We start from the raw sequence: 22,432 nt of genomic DNA on the forward strand, positions 1-22,432 counted from the left end.
GCGAGTAGCCGAGTCCAAGGCACCGAACCCCGGAACAGCCCAAAGCATTCCCACATCCTCCCCAAGCCAGTCCGAAGACAGCTCCAGGAGGGAAAAGAAACGCAAGGCCGAAGCCAGGAGATCCCAGGCACGTAGGTCCTCAGCCACCTGCACAGCCGAAAGGGAGGGAACCTGCACATGGAGCTGCAGAACGCCAACATCCCAGGAAAGTGCAGGAGCAATCAAGCACTCATTTAGGTGCTCAAGGTCGCTCCCCAGGAAAACCTGAACCACCGTTGACACCTCGCACCACTTAAGCATGAGGGAACGACAGAAGGAATGCCAAGCCTCCAAAGCAAACACAGGACAGTTCACCAGCCAGGACGACTCCGGAACCTCGTAACGGACCCAGAAAGGGAACAAAGCCCCAAACCTGAAAGACGACGAATCCATCACCGAGGCATAATCCGGGTCACACAGGAGGTAAGCCGCCAGGGCCGCCGGTACCACAGACGGTTGGATGCAGAAAGCCGAAAACCTCCGGAAAGACGGAATCAACGCACCCAGGGGAACATGGAATCGAACCCGGGGAGGGGCAGACACCAAATCCAACTCGTATGCAGAGGGTGGAAAAGAGAACCCCACTTCTTGTAACAATAAGCCACGCTCAGAGAGTAGAAAAACCAAAGCGGGATCCAGCGGAGCCTAAGGCCCCTAAGTCAGCCTCTCCCCAGCCCCAGGATCCTCCTCCACAGGACCCGGGGCCGAGTCGTCACCCAAAGCTCCGGCCCCTACATAAAGAGCCGGCGCAGCCGAGTAAGCCGGACAGAAGGGGGCCCACTGGTCAGATCCAGAGGCTTTGGCAAGGAGATCAGACTCGAATGCCTCCATCACAACAGGGGATGGACGAGGGGGCGCGGACTGAACAAAAGTCGAAGCGACCCCCACCCCCAAGTTCGGGGTCCCTATAGGTAAAACGGGGTAGCCTCGGGGCATCCAGGTGAGCAACCAACCTAGTGCATTGCAACAACCTAAAGCGCACATGCAATGCCTGCGCCGCCTGTACCCCTGTAGAACATCATCATTAGATTGGGTAAACCGAGTCACTGGCAAGCAACAATACTCGCAGGACTCTGGTCTAAAGTGTCACCGACCCAACAAGTAGCATGACAGGCAAAAACAGTGAAGGTCACCCTGAGACAAGGGGACCGAGCAACCCTCGAACTCGCACGAAGCAAGGGGGGGACTACAGGGACACATCCATCGGACCCATGTGCCCCCTAGGGGTTTCCCATGGTCCTGAGATGGAACTCACACTCAGGGAATCCCAGGCAGGGTATTGCTAACCGGCGCCCAAAACTACCAAGTAACTTTCTAAAGCTGAACCCCAGGGACGTGTACACCCACGGGGGCCTAGCAGGGGGTACCACCAGAAGAGAACCTTCCTCAGGTCAGGCACAAGGGGGTAAGCAAGGCAGATCCCCCCCCCCAAAAAAAAAAAAAAAAACCCTTGCAAGAGGACGACGGACCCCAAGGAACAGAGCCGGCCGCTGTGAATGGTGAAAACAAGCTGCGCACCACACTGCGCCCTGCACCAGTGCAAACTGCCTCTTACCCTAAGGTAAACAAGGAAGACAATACCCCTAAGCACTCAAAGGGCAGCCGAAAAACAGAGCAGTAATATGGCCTAGCAGAGGCAGGCCATGAGGAACTTGTGGAAGGTGGCCCCCAAGCTACAAGGGCAGTACTTACAGGGCACCTAGGGACGATAACCCTAGGCACATGCAGCCCGAGAACTGTAGAATAACTCCTGGCTCTCGCACCCCTAGAAGACACCCACCACACTCAAAGCACAGTGCTGGAATCACTGGAGCCAAGCACACGACCTCTGTCTCTAGCATCAGCCTGAGAACTGAAGGGTGGATAGCCAGCGTGGGGGTATCTGGGGCTTCACCTTCATCGCAGAGGGGGGAGCTGCGCAGACAGTAGCGCGGTGACGTGTGACATCATGCTCGTTTGCTCATTTGCTCGTTTCTTTTAGGGGAGTTCTATCCACTTGTTCGGCTTTTGGTAGCAATAATTTCACCTGAATAGGGGTTTGTTTTGGGATGTTTACTTTTCTGGGTGCCTGACCCGGTCGATGGCAGACATAGAATGCTTCCAACCCCACGGGGGTTTCTATAGGCCATTGCTACCCCATGCCTCTCTGAGGGGGCCAGGTTCTGGCTCGTGGTCCCTGGTAGGCCCACAGAACTTCATACACATGACTGATGCCAAAGTCTGACATTAGCATATCAGCCTAGAAAGCTCCAGGGAGCCGAAGGGGCTCCCCCCAGAAAACTAAGGAAGAATCAGTCAGAGAGGTTATCTTGAGATGATTTCGGGGCTTTTTTTAGTGTTTTAGTGTAGTGCTTTTTTATTTTTTTTTAGTGTCCCCGCGGCCCGGTCCTCGACCAGGCCTCCACCCCAGGAAGCAGCCCATGACACCTGACTAACTCCCAGGTACCTATTTTACTGCTAGGTAATAGGGGCATAGGGTGAAAGAAACTCTGCCCATTGTTTCTCGCCAGCGCCCGGGATCGAACCCGGGACCACAGGATCACAAGTCCAGCGTGCTGTCCGCTCGGCTGACCGGCTCCCCCAGTCGGGGTTTGACATTAACAAGACAGACATTGAAATAATTAGGTAATAATATCTTTGTGGCAACTCCCGCCTGACAACTCAGACGGAGCTGACCACCTCCGACGATTACTCTATGCCTCAATTATGCCAGACTTCCTTGCTCTATTGTTTTTGCTTTTATTCACTATATACAGACATTATATATAAGTATCTACATGTTTTGTTCACCTCAACTGTACAACTGATCTGGTATGATGAGCTCAGGTAATAAGAGACGTCGCTACACACACAGCTGGCGGCTGCCTCCCTCATTGGTTCAAGGCCACACGCACTAACATTTCTCCCCCAATAATACTGTTTGTGGTGTTATTACACTATATACACACGTTATATATAAGTATCCACATGTTTTATTCACCATAACTGTACAACTAAGCTGGTATGGTGCTCCAAGAGCATAGTGGCCACCCTCTACACAGCTAGACAAGTCATGCAGACGACGCCACCTCCGTCACCCAAATGGCTCTTCCCAACATAATCCTTTTGCTGTTATTACACTAAGACACATATTTTATATATAAGTATCTACATTTGTGTTCATCATAAGAGAACCACTGAGCTGGTATGGTGAGTGCAGACAATAACAGGTGGCCACACAGAGCCAGCAGACGATGCTATCCCTCCCTCCCTCAGCATTACTCCTCCCACCATACAGCACATTGCTAATAATCTAATTATCACAACAATCCTGCTATTATCAAAATCCTGGTCTTTTTTATCACAGTCAGGGGTCTTCTGTAATACTATTATCGCTACATAATACCAGTTACATATATATTTGACATTTTTAGGCGATGTTGTGGTCACAAGCTGAACAGCAGTGCTGTGAGCTCATGCTGCGTGCACCAGCCTTGGTTGCTCACTCAGTACTGACGCTCTCACACCCGGGAATGTTGCTCACGATTTTTCATTTTAATGGCGTCTGTTTACAAGAGCCCTGAGTAAGCTGATGTGAACCCCGTGTAGCCACGGGACTACGGGACTTTTAAATCTTGCATGGTAGTCTAACACATCAATTGCTATGGTGCACAATTCCATGCCAGTTACTCACCACAGCTATTGATGTGTTGTGCAGTTTAAGGGTTAAAGTAACTCAATTGATACATTACTGACGACCCTTTTCCTATTAATTCTTTCTCGTCTCAAAGTATAAGTTTATTGACTAACCTTATACAATTGCAATGAATCATACAGTAGGCATTATAAACATGCTATCTGGAAAGTTTAGTAAATAAACTACAAAAAAAACATTTAAAGCCATTTCCACAAATTATCATACCATAACAATGATACAGACTTTGTTATCAAAACTTGAATTCATGCAATATAAAACCCTTAATTTCTTCAGCAATAAACTACAGGAGCATCTATTATCCTACAATAATTATCCCATTGTATATATAATGAACGTGAAATTTTGCAAACAAATTCAATTATAAATGTTCAATCAGTTATGAACAGTGAAGATTATGAATTTGAGTTCTATTAACTGGCAACAGAGATAACATAATTCTGATATCTCGCTGTAAAATATATACTGTACAACAGTACTATTATTCTGTAATAATCTATTATAATGTAATAAGGATAACATACGTCTTTTATCCTGTAGCGACAGTAAAACACTTGTGTCATCGTGCAGCGAGACTAACACAGTTGCATGCAAGTCTTTGACAATTCAGTAAAATATATTATTTAATGTTATTATGCCCTGAAATATATTGATGTTGTTCCACTTCATATATATAATTCAATTTAGATTGAATATCTAAATATTATACTTCTATTTCTATATAAGGTTGTCACAAAGCTCCCCAACAAGACGTTATGTATCTATCCTTACACAAACATGCAGTTAAAATTTGTTGTACTATTCTAATAATGCAATTATCTGTTAGCTATGCAAAATTTTAAGAAATTATTGGCTCAAAATTAAAGTTTCAAATGAAGCTCAAATCCTAGCAAATGACTGTCAGGTTCACAAAAGTGATATTTTTAGTATTATATGCATAGTGGCAGTTTCTCAGGCCACACTCTTGTACAATACTGGTACAGGATGTAGACTACTGACTGTGTACAGCACAATACTGGTACAGGGTGTAGACTACTGACTGTGTACAGCACAATACTGGTACAGGGTGTAGACTACTGACTGTGTACAGCACAATACTGGTACAGGGTGTAGACTACTGACTGTGTACAGCACAATACTGGTACAGGGTGTAGACTACTGACTGTGTACAGCACAATACTGGTACAGGGTGTAGACTACTGACTGTGTACAGCACAATACTGGTACAGGGTGTAGACTACTGACTGTGTACAGCACAATACTGGTACAGGGTGTAGACTACTGACTGTGTACAGCACAATACTGGTACAGGGTATAGACTACTGACTGTGTACAGCACAATACTGGTACACGGTGTAGACTACTGACTGTGTACAGCACAATACTGGTACAGGGATTTTTCACCTAGTTGTATTAACTTAGTTGTGCTTGCAGGGGTCGAGCTCTGCTCTTTTGGCCCGCCTCTAAACTGTCAATCAATCAACTGTTACTAATTACTAACTAATTATTATTAATTCCCATCTCTCCCCAGGAAGTAGCCTGTAACAGCTGTCTAACTTCCAGGTACCTATTTACTGCTAGGTAACAGGGTCAACAGGGTGAAAGAAAATCTGTCCATCAGTTTCCACTGACACTAATAATCAAACCCCAGTCCACTGGACTACGTATCCAGTGTGCTGTCCACTCAGCCACTAGCGCCCCGGTGTGTACAGTATAATACTGTCATAGGGTGTAGACTACTAACTGTGTACAGTATAATACTGACATAGGGTGTAGACTACTAACTGCATATAGTATAATACTGTCATAGGGTGTAGACTACTAACTGTGTACAGTATAATACTGTCATAGGGTGTAGACTACTAACTGTGTACAGTATAATACTGTCATAGGGTGTAGACTACTAACTGTGTACAGTATAATACTGTCATAGGGTGTAGACTACTAACTGTGTACAGTATAATACTGACATACGGTGTAGACTACTAACTGCATATAGTATAATACTGTCATAGGGTGTAGACTACTAACTGTGTACAGTATAATACTGTCATAGGGTGTAGACTACTAACTGTGTACAGTATAATACTGTCATAGGGTGTAGACTACTAACTGTGTACAGTATAATACTGACATAGGGTGTAGACTACTAACTGCATATAGTATAATACTGTCATAGGGTGTAGACTACTAACTGTGTACAGTATAATACTGTCATAGGGTGTAGACTACTAACTGCATATAGTATAATACTGTCATAGGGTGTAGACTACTAACTGTGTACAGAATAATACTGTCATAGGGTGTAGACTACTAACTGTGTACAGTATAATACTGACATACGGTGTAGACTACTAACTGCATATAGTATAATACTGTCATAGGGTGTAGACTACTAACTGTGTACAGTATAATACTGTCATAGGGTGTAGACTACTAACTGTGTACAGTATAATATTGTCATAGGGTGTAGACTACTAACTGTGTACAGTATAATACTGACATACGGTGTAGACTACTAACTGCATATAGTATAATACTGTCATAGGGTGTAGACTACTAACTGTGTACAGTATAATACTGTCATAGGGTGTAGACTACTAACTGCATATAGTATAATACTGTCATAGGGTGTAGACTACTAACTGTGTACAGAATAATACTGTCATAGGGTGTAGACTACTAACTGCATATAGTATAATACTGTCATAGGGTGTAGACTACTAACTGTGTAGAGTATAATACTGTCATAGGGTGTAGACTACTAACTGTGTACAGTATAATACTGTCATAGGGTGTAGACTACAAACATTACACAGTGGAACCTCGATTAACAAATTTAATTCGTTCCGGCACCGAGCTCGTCATGTTAAATGCTAGTCTTTCAAAACGAATTTCCCGATTTAAAATATTGGAAATAAAAAGAATCCTTTCCACAACTGAAAAACACAAATATGGTATTAGATTTTTTAAATAATGGAGCAGCCTACTTGACATACACTAAACGATCCTATATGACATTTGTCCTTTTTTCAAATTTGATCAATTTATTTTTCCTTTTTTATAGTGAAAGGTTCGTTCAGTGTATGTAAGGTAGGCTGCTTCATGTTTAAAAAAAAAAATTGAAAAATTTTGAAAAAAACGGCGTTGAATGTAATGAAACGCCAATTTCTGGGTGAGCCCCGGAGGCTCCCTGGAGCTTATCGGGCTAATGTATGTTATGTTAGACCGGGACATTAGCTATGGAGTTCAGACCTACCAGGGACCAGCGCCAGAACCTGGCCCCTTCAGAGAGGTTTCAGGGAGCAATGGCCCTGGAAAACCCCATATGGTTGGGAGTTTTCCTTATCTGCCATCGACCGGGTTTAGGCACCCAGAAAGGTTGGCGTAACAAAACAAAGCCCACATGGTAAGAAACTACAACAAAAAACCGAACAGAGGTAGAAAACTCCATACAATCCCAAGGAAAACAATCAAACAATCAATTTACTGCCGCGCCGGTCGTCCGCATAGCCCTCCCCCTCCCCGGGAGGGGGAGGGGGGGGGCCCCGGACCTCACCACGCCGGCTGCCTTCAGTTCAGAAACTAGGCTTCAACCCGATCTGACTACCCACGACGTGGCTACCCTCCCTCCCATCCGGTCGGCAATCCCGCCGACCGGATGGGAGGGAGGGTATCTTCTTGAGGTTATCTTGAGATGATTTCGGGGCTTTAGTGTCCCCGCGGCCCGGTCCTTGACCAGGCCTCCACCCCCAGGAAGCAGCCCGTGACAGCTGACTAACTCCCAGGTACCTATTTACTGCTAGGTAACAGGGGCATTCAGGGTGAAAGAAACTTTGCCCATTTGTTTCTGCCTCGTGCGGGAATCGAACCCGCGCCACAGAATTACGAGTCCTGTGCGCTATCCACCAGGCTACGAGGCCCTACGAGGGTAGCCAGGGAGCCTCCGAGGCTCACCCAGAAAATGGTGTTTCATTACATTCAACGCTGGTTTTCTGTGGGGAGCCCCTACTGCTCCCTGGAGCTACATACCCAGAGAGAAGTAAAAAAGTGGACTTACCCGGGAGGCGGAGGCCACAAACTCCTCAACGCGAAGTCGAGACAACTGGCTGCAACCTGCGACCCAGAGCAACACAAGAACGCCGAGGAGCAGGGACGCTCACCAAATAACGGGCTGCCAGGACCCTGTTCGACTTCCAAAACTTACGCGCCTGAATATGTGCCCAAGACATATTACCAAACACTGCAGCCAAAGCTGCAAACTTCCAAACGTCATGGGCGCGAGGATAGACCGCAGGCTGGCTAGACTTAACACTGCGGACAATCTGGGAGACACGAGCCCTGGAACAGGGAACGAGGGAAACCGGATCAACCCAAAACGCATCCCCAGCCACCCCGGCTGAAGCGCGCAGGTAACAGCGAAATGCTGCAACTGGACACAACACATGATGCACCCCCGGCCGAACCAACCAAGCATCAATGACCCACGGACCCCTCCGGAAAGCAGCTGTCTCGTTCTTCGCCAGAAAAGATGGAGAAGGCTGCAAACGGACAAACCTACCCCCAGGACCAAAAGAGCAGAAACCCCTGCGCTGGAGGAGAGCATGAAGCTCCCCTACCCGGCCCCCAGAGACCAATGCCAACAAAAACAAAGCCTTGGAAAAACAATCCGGAACCGAAGGTGCCACCACAAACCGAGGAGAGGAAAGATAGGAGAGCACCCTGTCCAAGGACCAGGACGGCTAAGGAGGCGCATGAGCAGGCCGGAGGTGAAACATAGCACGGGAAAGCTGACGAACCAGGGCGTCCACCGTAACGTCCACCCCGAAAGCTAGCTTGAGCGGCTCCGCCAGCGCCGCACGATATGAGGCGACAGTATTAGGCATCAAATGACAGTCCTGAAAAAGCCAAGAAAGAAAGGACAAGACAACCCTATCCGAAAGAAAAGACAGCCTACGAAGAGCCAGAAAATGACGAAAAGAACGCCAGGAAACTTCATACTGTCGCCAAGACAAAGCTCTCAGGTGGGACATCATCAACGAAGCCACCTGATGACCATAGAATCGGTGATACACCCGCATCAAAAAGACCAGACGCGAAGAGCAGAGGAGAAGGTTGAACCAGCCCCGTACCGGATCGGACCAACCTGCTGAAAGAGGCGGAGCCGCGGGAAACATCCCGGATCCGGGCACCGAGCCAATAGCACCGGAAACCAAGGCTGGGCCTGCCACCAAGGGGCCACAAGGACTACTCTCCCTGGGAATGTCTCCAACTGAACCAGAACCCGAAGCAACAGCTGGACCGGAAGAAAGAGGTACAGGTAACCCCACCTCGACCAGTCCTGCCAAAAAGCATCCACCACCAACGCTTCGCAGTCGGGTAAGGGCGTCACATATATTGGAAGACGCCGAGACCACGCCGACGCAAAGAGGTCCACATCTGGGAGACCGTACGTCTGGCAGTTCCAAGGAAACGAGTCGTCGTCGACCGTCCACTCCGTGGACAGGGGATGGAAGCGAGACAGACCGTCCGCCAGAACGTTGGACACTCCCCGGACATGAACCGCACGGAGAGCCAAACCCCGAGAATCCAGCAGACGAACCACTCGAAGGGACCAACCCCAAAGAGCCAAGGACCAAAGAGAACCCCCGCGGTTCAGGCAATGTACCACTGGAGAACAGTCCGAATGGAGGCGAATAGTCGATCACCGAGCGTCCCAAATCCTCCGAAGCGCGAACCAGACAGCCTCGAACTGCCGAACCGTGCTGTGGGTCCAATGGAAGGACGGACCCCATCGTCCCTGGCCTGCCTGGTGAGCACTGGTCACAAAGCCCCAGCCGAGAGATGACGCGTCTGTGAACATATCAAGCGAGGGCTCAGGAAGGCGCCAAGGCACCAAACCCCGAAAAGCCCGAAGAGGATGCCGGTGACGCAGCAACTGACACAAGACCCCCGGAGGACGAACTCAACGATCGCGAGAGAGGCGGAAAGGACGTCCCCGAAGGAACCAAAACAGACGCCGAAGCCAAACCCGACCCGGCTGGTAGACTAGCACGGCGAAGTTCAGACTCCCCGCACAACCGCTCGAGCAACCGCGGAGTGACCCGGGACCCCCTCAGAAACAGCCGACGGCGGTCCTGCAGTCGCCGCAACGCCTCTGGAGGGAAAGACAAGGAAGCGGTCCGAGAATCCCAAACAAGATCCAGCCAGGTTCGAACCTGGAACGGAACCAGATGGGACTTCCTCCAGTTCACCAGGAACCCGAACCTGGCAAGCTGGGAAAGAACCATATCCCTGGTGAGCAGACAAGCTGACCGACTGGGAGCCCACACCAGCCAGTCATCGAGGTAGGCCAAAACCCGAATCTCTAGGAGACGCAGACGGGTCACCACAACCCAGGTCAGACGCATGAAAACGCGAGGTGCCAGATTCAACCAAAAGGCAGGCATAGAAAACGGTAAGCATGATGCCCCACCACGAAACCTAACCAGTCCCTGAACCCCGGATGAATAGGAACGTGCCAATACGCGTCCTTGAGGTCCAGGGACATCATCCAGGCCCCCGGCTCCAACGGAGGCCGGACCTGAGACAGTAGTCATCCGAAAGGAGGGGCAAGGAATCCAGGGGTGCAGACAGGACAAGTCCAGAATGAACCTCAGATCCGCACAGTCCCGTTTCGGCACTGGAAACAGACAGGAAACTCACCTGAGGGATGTAGTCGGTTTGACCACGCTCAAGCGCACCCACTCCAAGATGACTTGACGAAGCGCAGGAGAAGAAACCTGTCCTGATAGCCCCGAACCCCCCAAAGGAGGACGAGTCGCCCAACGCCACCGCAGGCTGGATGACACGACCGAAAAGGCCCACAAATCGTGGGACCAAGCGTGGGCAAACAGAGCATGCCTCCCCTCCATCGCCCCGTCAACGGGGCAAACCGCGAAATGGCCGACGCCCCTTACGAGAACCCAACCGTCGAACAGGGCGATCACTGCGCCGACCAAACAACGCTGGCCCCGAAGGGAACAACGGCTCAGAAACTGGCACCAATGGCCCACCTCGACCAGTGGAACCCGGAACCCTGGCACGACCCCTCCGAAATGGCCGAGAACGACGGCTTCGGGGAATCAACAAGTCCGCCATAGGACGACAACTAGACGAAGCCGCATGCAGAAACTGGGACACTGCAGACTCTGCAAACAGCAACGGACAAAACGGAGACGAAAACCTAAGAGCCAGGGCCCAAGCGGATTCAAAAGAGAGGGCGAGCACAGCCTGACTGCACGCGAGGCGAGAAGCAAAAAACAGAGACACAGACACCGCTTCCTTCAAGATTGGCGCAAAGAGCTTTAACAGTGCAGCCGATGCCCTAGCTGCCGAAGACAGTACCCCGGACGAAGGCCCTTCACTCAACGCTCCTATATCGTCCTCAAGCCAAGCAGAAGATAGCTCGAGAAGGGAAAAGAAACGCAAGACCGAAGCCAAATGCCCACGGGAGCGCAACTCCTCCGCAACCAACGAAGCCGAAAGCTGAGGAACCTGCACGTGAAGCTGGAAAAGGCCAACATCCCGAGAAAGAACAGGAGCGAACAAGCACGCATTAAGGTGCTCAAACTCGCCCCCCAGGTAAACCTGCATAAAAGTAGCAGTTTCCCGCCAATCAAGCATGTGGGTCCGACAGAACCCATGCCACGCCCCCAATGAAAAGAAAGGGCAGTCTGCCAGCCAGGAAGACTCCGGAACCTCCAAACACACCCAAAAATGGGAAGAGGAACCGAACTCAAACGAGGACGGATCCAATGGGGAGGCATAACCCGGGTCTCGCAAGAGGTATGGAACAAGAGCTTCCCGAGCCACCTTCATGAAGATAGGGGAAGTAGAAAACCTCTGGAAAGACGGATCTGAGGTACCCAAAGGCGCCCGGAACCGAACCCGGGGGAGGAGTCGAACCCAAATCATACTCATACAGGGAAGGGGGGTAAGAAAACCCCTCCCCCTGCAACAATAAGCCCTGCAAGGAAGGCAAAAGCACCCAAGCGGGGTCACAGTGGGCCCAAGGCCCCCAGGTCGACTCCTCCCCAGCCCCAGGATCCCCCATGTCAGGACCCGGGGCAGAGTCGTCCTTTAAACCCTCTACCCCCTGAAGAAAAGGCAGAGCCCAAGGGAAAGGCAGACAAGAAGGGGGTCTGCTGGTGGGACCCAGAAGCCTCAGCAGGAGGAACCGGCTCAAATGCCTCCGTCCTCGACCCGGATGGGGCATCCTCCGAGGCAGCCCGAGTCTCGTTACCAACTAAACCCTGTGCCGAGGCCAAAACCCTCAGACGTTTTGGAGCCAGACACAGGGGGGGGGGAGGGGCAGGAATAACCACAGGGAAAGGACCGGGGGCGCGGCTGGAGCCAAAGCCATAGCGACCAACGCCTCCAGGTCAGGGTCCCTAAAACCAAAACGGGCAGCCTTGGGGCATCCGGGTGGGAAACCAACCTAGCGCGTTGCAATAACCTAAACCTGACATGCAACGCTGATGCTGCCTGTACCCTAACAGGAACATCCTCAGAGTAAAACTGGAGCACAAGCAGAGAACACGACTCGCAAGACTCCGGGTTAAAGGTGTCATTGACCCAACAGGCAGCATGACGGAGGCAAAACAGGTGACTGTCACCCTGAGACAAGGGCACACTGCAACCTTCAAACCCGCACAAGGCAGGCTGGAACACGGGAGGCGCATCCATGGGTCCCCGAGCCCCAACAGGGGTTTCCAGGGTCCGTAGGTTAGCAACTACGGGAAGCCCGGGCAAGTGTTGCTAACCGGTTAAGAAACCCAAACAAAACAAGGGGTAAATGATAATACTGAAAACCCCTGGGACGCGTACAAGCACGGGGGCCTAGCAGAGGGCCACCAAAACAATACCAGGGGAACTATAGACCCACGAGGCAGAACCTCCACCAGGTAAACAAAAAAAAACAAAAGAAAACCCCCGCAAAAGTACACCGTCCCCAGAGGCAACAGGAACCGATCGCCGCTTAGGTGGCAGGCCGCACAACACCTTGACGCCCTAACCAGAACAATACCACTCCCTACCCAAGGCCAAACAAAGGCCCCAAGCCCCAGCAGGCCCCAAGGGCGAGGCAAATGCCGAGCAGCAAGAACCTCTACGGGAGCAGTTCCTGAACGCCCCAGAAAAGATAACCCTGACACACAGGGCGGCTAGGGAAGGAAGCCCCTAAGCACATGCAGCCCCGGCACTAATGAAGTACTCCTGGCCACCGCACACCACACAAAAACAGCAGAGAACGCCACACGAGGCAAACACCGCCAAGGAATTTGAGGCCAGAGAAGCGGCTATCCCGATTGACACTAGCTTGTAATGTATCTTTCTCATTTATCAATTCTGATTGAAATTACCTACTTAAAATTATTTGCTAGATTAAGGACCTGCCCGAAACGCTGTGCGTACTAGTGGCTTTACAAGAATGTAAATACTGTACTATCCAATGTATTCTCACAAACCCAATGTACCTTCTTGTATATATATATATAAATAAATAAATAAATAAATAAATAAATAAATAAATAAATAAATAAATAAATAAATAAATAAATAAATAAATAAATAAATAAATAAATAAATAAGCTAGCGAACTGAAGGCAGCCGGCGTGGTGAGGTCCGGGGCCCCCCCTCCCCCTCCCGGGGAGGGGGGCTGCGCGGATGAGCGGCGCGGCAGTAAATTGATTGTTTGATTGTTTCCTTGGGATTGTAGGGAGTTTTCTACCTCTGTTCGGTTTTTTGTTGTAGTTTCTTACCATGTGGGGTTTGTTTTGTTACGCCAACCTTTCTGGGTGCCTAACCCCGGTCGATGGCAGATAAGGAAAACCCCCAACCATATGGGGTTTTCCAGGGCCATTGCTCCCTGAAACCTTTCTGAAGGGGCCAGGTTCTGGTGCTGGTCCCTGGTAGGTCTGAACTCCATAGCTAATGTCCCGGTCTAACATAATATACATTAGCCCGATAAGCTCCAGGGAGCCTCCGGGGCTCACCCAGAAAAAGGACAAATGTCATAAAGGATTGTTCAGTGTTTGTCAGGTAGGATGCTCCATTATGACAATCTATGTTTCAAATGTGTTCAATTTGTTTTGTATTTTCATTTACTTATTAATAATGGAGTTTTTTAGTTTACCACAAAAACAGTGGCATAAGTATCAACAACTTGTGATACAATGGATCTTTGAAAGAATAAAAGATGCGCTAATATAAAGACCAGCTGAATTTACATAAGGAAGATTACATGTATTATCTTGCTAAGAAAATGGCAAGTTGTAGAAATTATTTAGAAATATATTTTGGTTTTATCAGGTCAAGATGCAGTTTAAAGGGGTAAATTATATACACAAGTTCATAACTAAAAAGGGATTAAACTACAATGACCAAGAAATTTATAATCATAGATGAAATGTAAACTTTCCCCTCATTTAATTTAAAATGTTCTATTTCTTAACCATTTACAGGTGATTATTCTCCACCAACCACACTAAGGAGCAAAAAGGTGATTTATATACCAAACTACACTATATTAAAGCACATCAGGTACCCATCTATGGATGAATGACAACCCACTTTTATTTACTTAATGGTTTTCAGGTAATACATGTACAATCTCCAGAAACTCTGCACAAAACCCACAGCTGAGTAAACCCAGGTTGTTTCTTTCTTACCCCGTCACAGTTTCATCTCATGTCAGTTATTAAAGTCATGAGTGATTATGTTGGAAAAGCCCTAAATTGATGTCATCTATATGATGCGTTTAAATGAAGTAACTCATTTATCTTTTGTGAATCTGATTTAGCCTTGTATTACACAATGCAAAACTGGACTGCCAAGTATAAAAAAGGCGTGATTACCCATCATCAAATTTCGCAAATTCAAGTGCGTGCTCATCAGGATGCTAAGCAGTAAAAGATGGTATAAATCACACTTGCCTTTTTTTTCACACAGTGGCCCAGGGGTGAGGGTATCATGGGCATTATTAACACCATGATGATAGGAGTAGTGAAGAGGGTTGTGGTAGTGGTGGGGATGGTGGGACTGATAATAAGTAGATGGGTAGGTGGAGGAAGCCCCCGGTGGCGATGGTGTGGACGTGCTACAACATCCTCCTCCAGCTGGCCGACTCCCCCATCCACCAACACCACTGCCAGAGATGCTGCAAGGTACTGAGCACTTTCTACTAACTTGATTTATATGTGTTGGCTTGGGAAGAGGTGAAGATACCTTGCGAACAGGAGTATGGTGATTAATGGAGGACTGAGAAGATGGAAATTTACAAAACGATGTAGAAGCAAGAGGGTTGTGGGGGGAAAGTGGAAACTTTCCGTCGCCAGATGGACTGAATACGTCGCCTGAGGGATTTGCTAAAGCATTTTCAAAACTTACAGTGATTGTTGGGGATGGGGAGGTCAAGGGTGAGGAACTCATGGGCTGGTCTGGGGATAGTGAAGGTGGAGAGGTTGGGGAAAGGGATGAAGATTGAGGTTGTCCTGGAGAAGACTTCTGCTTGAAGTACTGACCCGGGGAAGGCGGTTCTCCCTCAGGGATGTTGCTATTGCTTCCAAATTTATGCTGTTCGTAGGCACGGCAGAGAACATCATATGCTAAGACACCACCAATGCTGTCACCTGAGAAAATATTGGTATAAATAATATACTCTATTAGAATATATATCACATACAAAGTATCAAAATACAAGACATACACCTAAAAAATCTGGCTGAAGGAATATAAAAGCAATGTTAAATGTAATGAAATGCCAGGATGGACCCCAGTGGCTCCCTGAAGCTACTATCTCTGATATTGTGTCATATTACTAGGTTTAACCCTTGCACTGCTCACCTATTTTCGGCAAAAACGTCTTGGTGCAATTGTCAAGGACATGTTTTTGTTATTTTTACAAATGTTCAGGTAAATTTAATGTCAAAATGTTTCCAAAGTCAACTATTTCCATTTCAAAACACAAATAGTAATGAAAACATTAAAAAACATTAAAATATAGCCAAATTAAAAAACAAAAAGCACAACTCTCTGAGCGCCTAAAGGCGCTTTGCGCAGTGCAGTGGTTAATCAGTTATGGAGTTTTATATACCTAATGGGGACCAGAGCCAGAAACTGAACCTGTGAAACAGAGACACAGGAAGCAGTGGCATTTACAATACAAAATTTTATAATAATAATAATAATAATTTTTATTTAGGCAAAGGTACATACATAAAGAGATTTTACAAAGTTTGTTGGCTTTATAGATAAGAGCTAGTACATACAATGCCTAAAGCCACTATTACGCAAAGCGTTTCGGGCAAATGTTAATGATTTATGCATGTCTGCCGCCCACATGGGAAAGACACCCAAAAAGTCACCAAAACAAAACTGACCACTGCTGGCTTCAAATGAGACTACAGTATTAAAAACCACCAAAACAACTCTCCAAAATATGAAAACAAATAATCAACAATCGACTTGAGAATGGTCCAGGACGGACCGAAACGTCGTCGTCCCTTCAATTTCTAGTGTGTGGTCTGGTCAACATACTTCAGCCACGTTATTGTGACTCATCGCCTGCAAATAATCAACAATTTAAATAACTAGCGCCAGCTCATTGGCTCCACTTCCCCCATTCATTTGGGGTGAGGAGGAAGGCAGCCCGATGTTAGCCGCCTGCTACACCTTCAGTTCTATGTACAGTAGATGTAGACTCGTGATTGCAACATGTTATCCCAAAGCCGCACAAGGGAGCTGGGGACTGTACACACTGACAAGATATCGAACCACCAGAGCCCTTTTTTTTTTTTTTTTTTAGATATATACAAGAGTTGTTACATTCTTGTACAGCCACTAGTACGCGTAGCGTTTCGGGCAAGTCCTTAATCCTATGGTCCCTGGAATACGATCCCCTGCCGCGAAGAATCGTTTTTTCATCCAAGTACACATTTTACTGTTGCGTTAAACAGAGGCTACAGTTAAGGAATTGCGCCCAGTAAATCCTCCCCGGCCAGGATACGAACCCATGACATAGCGCTAAAACCGCTAAACTTTTAGACCGCTAAAACCCCCCAGTGTCCGAATATCAACCCAGGACATATTTGCAAAGACAGCCAAAAGAGGTGCATATATCAAACATCATTGGTGCAAGGGCAGACTACAGGCTGGTCAGGTTTATTGACACAGTAGACAACCTGAGAAATATGGTACCTGTAACAAAAAAAAAAAAAGCCAGTGTTGAGTGTAATGAAAAGCCATTTTCTGGGTAGGGCCCCAGAGGCTCCCTGGAGTTATTGTACCGATATTACCTAATATTAGCACTGGGCTTAAGTCTTATGGAGTTGTCATGCCTACCGGGGAACCATTAGCCAGAACATGGTCCCCTCTAGAGAGGCGAAGGGAGCATTGGCCTATAAAACTCTCATGTATATAAGAATTCATGTCTGCCATCGACCAGGGTTGAGCACCCAGAAAGGTAGGTGCTTCAAAACAGAAATAAATACCTAAGACCAAACAGAGGCAAGAAACTCCCTCAAGGAAAAACAAGCTAACAAGTAACACGTCATCACACCGCGTGCCACTTGTTTGTGCCAATCCCCCACCCCCCCACCCACCCCCAGGAAGGGAAGAGGGTTTCCACCGAGCTGGCAGCTGGTCAGTCAGTTTGGAGGCTGAAAAATTGAACTAAAACCCGCCGACCGAGGGAAGGGAAGGTGCCAGGGAGCCTCCGGGGCTCTACCCATAAAATGGTGTTTCAATACATTCAATGCTGGTTTTCTATGGGGAAGCCCTGTCAGCCCTCTGGAGCTAACTACCCAAAGAGAAACAACAAAGGGACTTACCAAGGAGGTGGCTGAAGCGCAAAACCCATCACGAGGACTAGAGAACTGGCTGTAACCGCCAACCCAGGGTGACACAAGACCGCTGAGGGCCCGGCACATTAATGAGATAATGAGCAGCCAGGACCCCTCTTCGATCTCCAAAACTCTCGTGCCCAAATACCCGCCCAAGGTATATTGCCAAACACTGCAACCAAAGCTGCGAACTTATGAACATCATGGGCGCGAGGGTAGACCGCAGGCTGGCTAGACTTGATAACCCTATGGACAACCTGACAGACCTGAGCCCTGGAACAGGGAACAAGAGAAACCGGATAAACCCAAAGCACGACCTCGGACACAGAAGCCAAGGTATGCAGGTAACGCCATAAAGCTAGAACTGGACACAAAACATGATGCACCCCCCTGCCTGACCAACTAAGCATCAATAACCCACGGGGCCCCTCTGGAAGCCTGCTGTTTCATTATTCGCCAGAAAAGAAGGAGAAGGTTGCAAACGAACAAAACGTCCACTCGGACCAAAAAGCAAAAGCCCCTATGTCAGAGAAGAGCATGAAGCTCTCCTAACTGACCCCAGAAGCCAAAGCAAACAAGAACAAAGCTTTTTGGAAACAATCTTGGACCAAAGGGGGCCACCATAAACTAAGGGAAAGAAAGGAAGGAGAGCACCCGGTCCAAAGACCAGGTCAGCTCAGGCGGGGCATGAGCAGGTCGGTGAGGTGGAAACAAGCACGAGAAAGTTTGCAAAATGGACATCCGAAGTGACATCCACCTCGAAAGCAGCTGGTGCAGCTCCGCCAGCGCCTCATGATATGAGGCAACAGTATTCGGCATAAGATACCTGTCCTGAAAGAGCAAAGAAAGAAAGAAAGAAAACAATCCAATCTGAGACCATAGACAACCTACGCAGAGAAAGGAAATGGCGAAAAGACAGCCAAGGGACTTCGTACTGTCTCCGAGAAGAAGACCACAAGTAGGACACCATGAGAGAAGCCACCTGGTCACCTTACAGATGGTGATACACCCGTGTCAGAAATTTCAGACATGAAGCGTGGAGGAGTTGAGCGAACCAGCAAAGTACTTCACTGGCCCAATCTGCTAAAAGAGGCGGACCCGCGGAGAACGCACCAGGTTCAGACACCAAACAAGCAGCATCTGAAACCAAGGCTGGGCCGGCCACCATGGACCCAGAAGGAGGAGTTTTCCCTGATAGAACTCGAGCTGATCCAGAACCTGAAGCAACAGCTGAACCGGGAAAAGAGGTACAGATAATCCCACTTCGACTAGACCTGGTGAAGAAATGCATCTACCACAAAGGCCTTGCAGTTGAGGAAGAGCACCACATAAATGGGGAGATGCCTCGACCAGGTTGATGCGAAGAGATTCACCTCCGGGGGCTTGAATGTTCGGCAGAGTCAACTGAAGAAGTCGGTGTCGACCATCCATTCCATAGACAGGGGAATGAACAGCGACGGGCTGTCCACCAGGACAATGGACACACCCCCAGATATGAACTGCACGGAGAGCTAAACCACGAGAACTCAGCAGAAGAGCCACTCAAAGCAACCAGCCCCAAATAGCCACAGACCGCAGACCCCCCCCACAGTTCAGGCAATGAACCACCGGAGCGCAGTCTGAATGGAACCAGATCGTAGAGCCCCGAGTGAGCTGAATCCGATGCAGCGCAAGCCACATTGCCGCAAATTCTCGCACCGTACCGAAAGGGAGCCGGTGGCCGGTGGCTGAGCAGACAGAACACTGGACGTGTGATCCTGTGGTCCTGGGTTCGATCCCGGGCGCCGGCGAGAAACAATGGGCAGAGTTTCTTTCACCCTGATGCCCCTGTTACCTAGCAGTAAATAGGTACCTGGGAATTAGTCAGCTGTCACGGGCTGCTTCCTGGGAGTGGAGATCTGGTCGAGGACTGGGCCACGGGGACACTAAGCCCCGAAATCAACTCAAGATAACCGTGAGCTTGACAGAAGAACGGAGCCCACTGCACAGAGTCACAAAACCCCCAGGTGAGAGAAGAGGCATCTGTAAACACATCAAGGTAGAGCTTTAGAGGGCGCCAAGGCGCTGAACCCCTGAAAAGCACAAAAGGAAGCCGGGGACACAGCAGCCAACATAAGATCCCCGGGGGATGAACCAAGCGATCGCGAGTGCAGCAGAAGGGACAGCCCCGAAGGAACCGCCACAACCAAACCCGACCCAGTGGGTAAACTATCAAGGTAAAGTTCAAACTCCCTCAGAAACAGATGATGGTGCAACCCGTCCTCTTAAAAATAACGTCACTTTTGGCTGGTATGCGCGGCGCTATGGCCAAATTTGGACGTAATTTGAAATGAAATCGACTCACAAAAGTGACGTTCTGTTCCGTTTTCTATTTGAGTCGTCCGGCGTACGCGCAGAGCTTATGAGGTACACTTTAAAATAACATTTTTCATAACGTTTTGAAACTTTATGAAAATTTCCTGCTCACCTAACCTATCAGAGGACCCTTAACTTACTGTTGTTGAAAAAAATAATCCCAAATTTATTTTCATTTTTTTATTTTCAAATTACGTCCAAATTCGGCCATACGGGTTATCTTGAGAGGTTGTCTTGAGGTTATCTTGAGATGATTTCGGGGATTTTTTTTAGTGTACCCGCGGCCCGGTCCTCGACCAGGCCTCCACCCCCAGGAAGCAGCCCGTGACAGCTGACTAACACCCAGGTACCTATTTTACTGCTAGGTAACAGGGGCATAGGGTGAAAGAAACTCTGCCCATTGTTTCTCGCCGGCACCTGGGATCGAACCCAGGACCACAGGATCGCAAGTCCAGTGTGCTGTCCGCTCGGCCGACCGGCTCCCGTGTAAACGGCCAAGAGCAACATTCTTTTTAAGAGGACAGGTTGGATGGTGAGACTGCAGCCAGAGCAATGCTGCCTGAGGGAGAGACAAGGATGTTGTCCGGGAATCCCAGTCAAGTCTGAACCAGAGACGGAACCAGATGGGACTTCCTCCAGTTCACCAGGAACCTGAACTCGGCAAGATGGGAAGGAACTAAACCCCTGGTGAGCAGACACACCTACTGGCTGGGAGCCCAGACCAACCAGTCGTCAAGGTAGGCCAAAACCCGAACACCTAAGTGACAAAGACGGGCCACCATAACCCGAGCGCACGGAAAAGCGAGGTGCCAGATTCAGCCCGAAAGGAAGGCAACGAAAGTAGTAAGCGGTAAGGAGTCCTGAGGAGATTTACACCCCTGTGCGCAAGAAAAAAAAAATTCTAAAAAATTATTTCATCTTCGGGGCTCACCCAGAAAAGCCATTTTCTGGGTGAGCCCCGGAGGCGCCCCGGAGGCTCCCTGGAGCTTATCGGGCTAATGTATGTTATATTAGACCGGGACATTAGCTAAGGAGTTCAGACCTAGCAAGGACCAGTGCCAGAATCTGGCCTCTTCAGAGAGGTTTCAGGGAGCAATGGCCTGGAAAACCCCCTTGTGGTTCGGGTTTTCCTTATCTGCCATCGACTGGGGTTAGGCACCCAGAAAGGTAGGCATAACAAAATAAACCCCACATAGTAAAAAAACTAAAAAAAACGAACAGAGAGGTAGAAACTCCCTACAATCCCAAGGAAACAAGCAAACAAGCAAAAAAGCAAACATCACACTATACTGCTGCGCCGATCGTCCGCGCAGCCCTCCCTGCCCTGAGAGGGGGAGGGGGTAGCCCCGGACCTACCACGCCGGCTGCCTAGCATCAGTTCGGAAGCTAAGCTTCAACCAACGCGAAAAAACCGCCAACCGGTGGGAGGGAGGGTTGCCAGGGAGCCTCTGGGGCTCACCCAGATAATGGTGTTTCATTACATTCAATGCTGGTTTTCTGTGGGGGAACTCCTACGGCTCCCTGGAGCTTCATACCCAAAGTGAAGGAAAAGAAAAGGTTGACCCGGGAGGCGACCGCCACAAACTCCGCAACGCGAAGCCGAGACAACAGGCTGCAACCTGTGACCCAAGGCAACAAAAACGCACAGGAGCAGACACGCATAAAGCATGGGCAGCCAAGAACCTGTGCGACCCTCAAATCCTTGCGCCCAAAAAGAGCCCTAGACGTCACCAACAAACCAGCAAAAGCTGCAAACGTCTGAACAGCACGGGCGCAAGGACAGACAGCAGACTGGAAGACTTAAAAGCACTGCAGACGACCTGGGAGACCCAAGCCCTGAAACAGGGAACGAGGGAAACCGGATCAACCCAAAGCGCATCCCCAGACACGGTACACAGGTAATGGCAAAAAAGCGCAACCGGAAAATACAGGACGCATCCCCGGCCAAACCAATCAAGCATCAATAACCCAAGAACCCCTCCGGAAAGTAGCCGTCTCGACCGTCGCCAGAAGGACGGAGAAAGGCTGCAAACGTACAAACCTACCACCAGTACCAAAGAGCAGAAACCTGAACCGAAGGGGCTACCACAAACTGAGGAGAAGATAAAAAGGCATCCTGATCGAGGACCAGGACGGCTCAAGCGATGCATGAGCAGGCCGGAGGTGAAACAAAACACGAGAAAGTGTACGAAACGGGGCAGATGTGACGTCCACCCCGAACGCAAGCCGGAGCGGCTCCACCAGCGCCGCACAAGGTAAGACAGGTAAGTGACAGGTAAGCTTCTAACATGGATGAAAACTTTTCTGACTGATAAAAAAATGAGGGCAGTAATCAGAGGCAATGTATCGGAATGGAGAAATGTCACAAGTGGAGTACCACAGGGTTCAGTTCTTGCACCAGTGATGTTTATTGTCTACATAAATGATCTACCAGTTGGTATACAGAATTATATGAACATGTTTG

The 22,432-nt window shown here is 48.8% G+C and overlaps 1 protein-coding gene across 12 annotated transcripts in view; it reads right to left on the reverse strand.

The window, feature by feature from the left end:
• rdgB (retinal degeneration B) overlaps positions 1 to 22,432 on the reverse strand; it is a 507,955-nt gene that overhangs the window by 210,316 nt on the left and 275,207 nt on the right. For all 12 annotated transcript variants that reach the window (XM_069311958.1, XM_069311951.1, XM_045726080.2 and 9 more), the window contains one exon: positions 15,295 to 15,402. In XM_069311958.1, coding sequence (XP_069168059.1) covers positions 15,295 to 15,402 — 108 coding nt within the window. The remainder of the gene's footprint in view (positions 1 to 15,294; positions 15,403 to 22,432) is intronic.

This window comes from Procambarus clarkii, chromosome 71 (genome assembly GCF_040958095.1).
Source record: "Procambarus clarkii isolate CNS0578487 chromosome 71, FALCON_Pclarkii_2.0, whole genome shotgun sequence".
Classification (NCBI taxonomy): domain Eukaryota; kingdom Metazoa; phylum Arthropoda; class Malacostraca; order Decapoda; family Cambaridae; genus Procambarus; species Procambarus clarkii.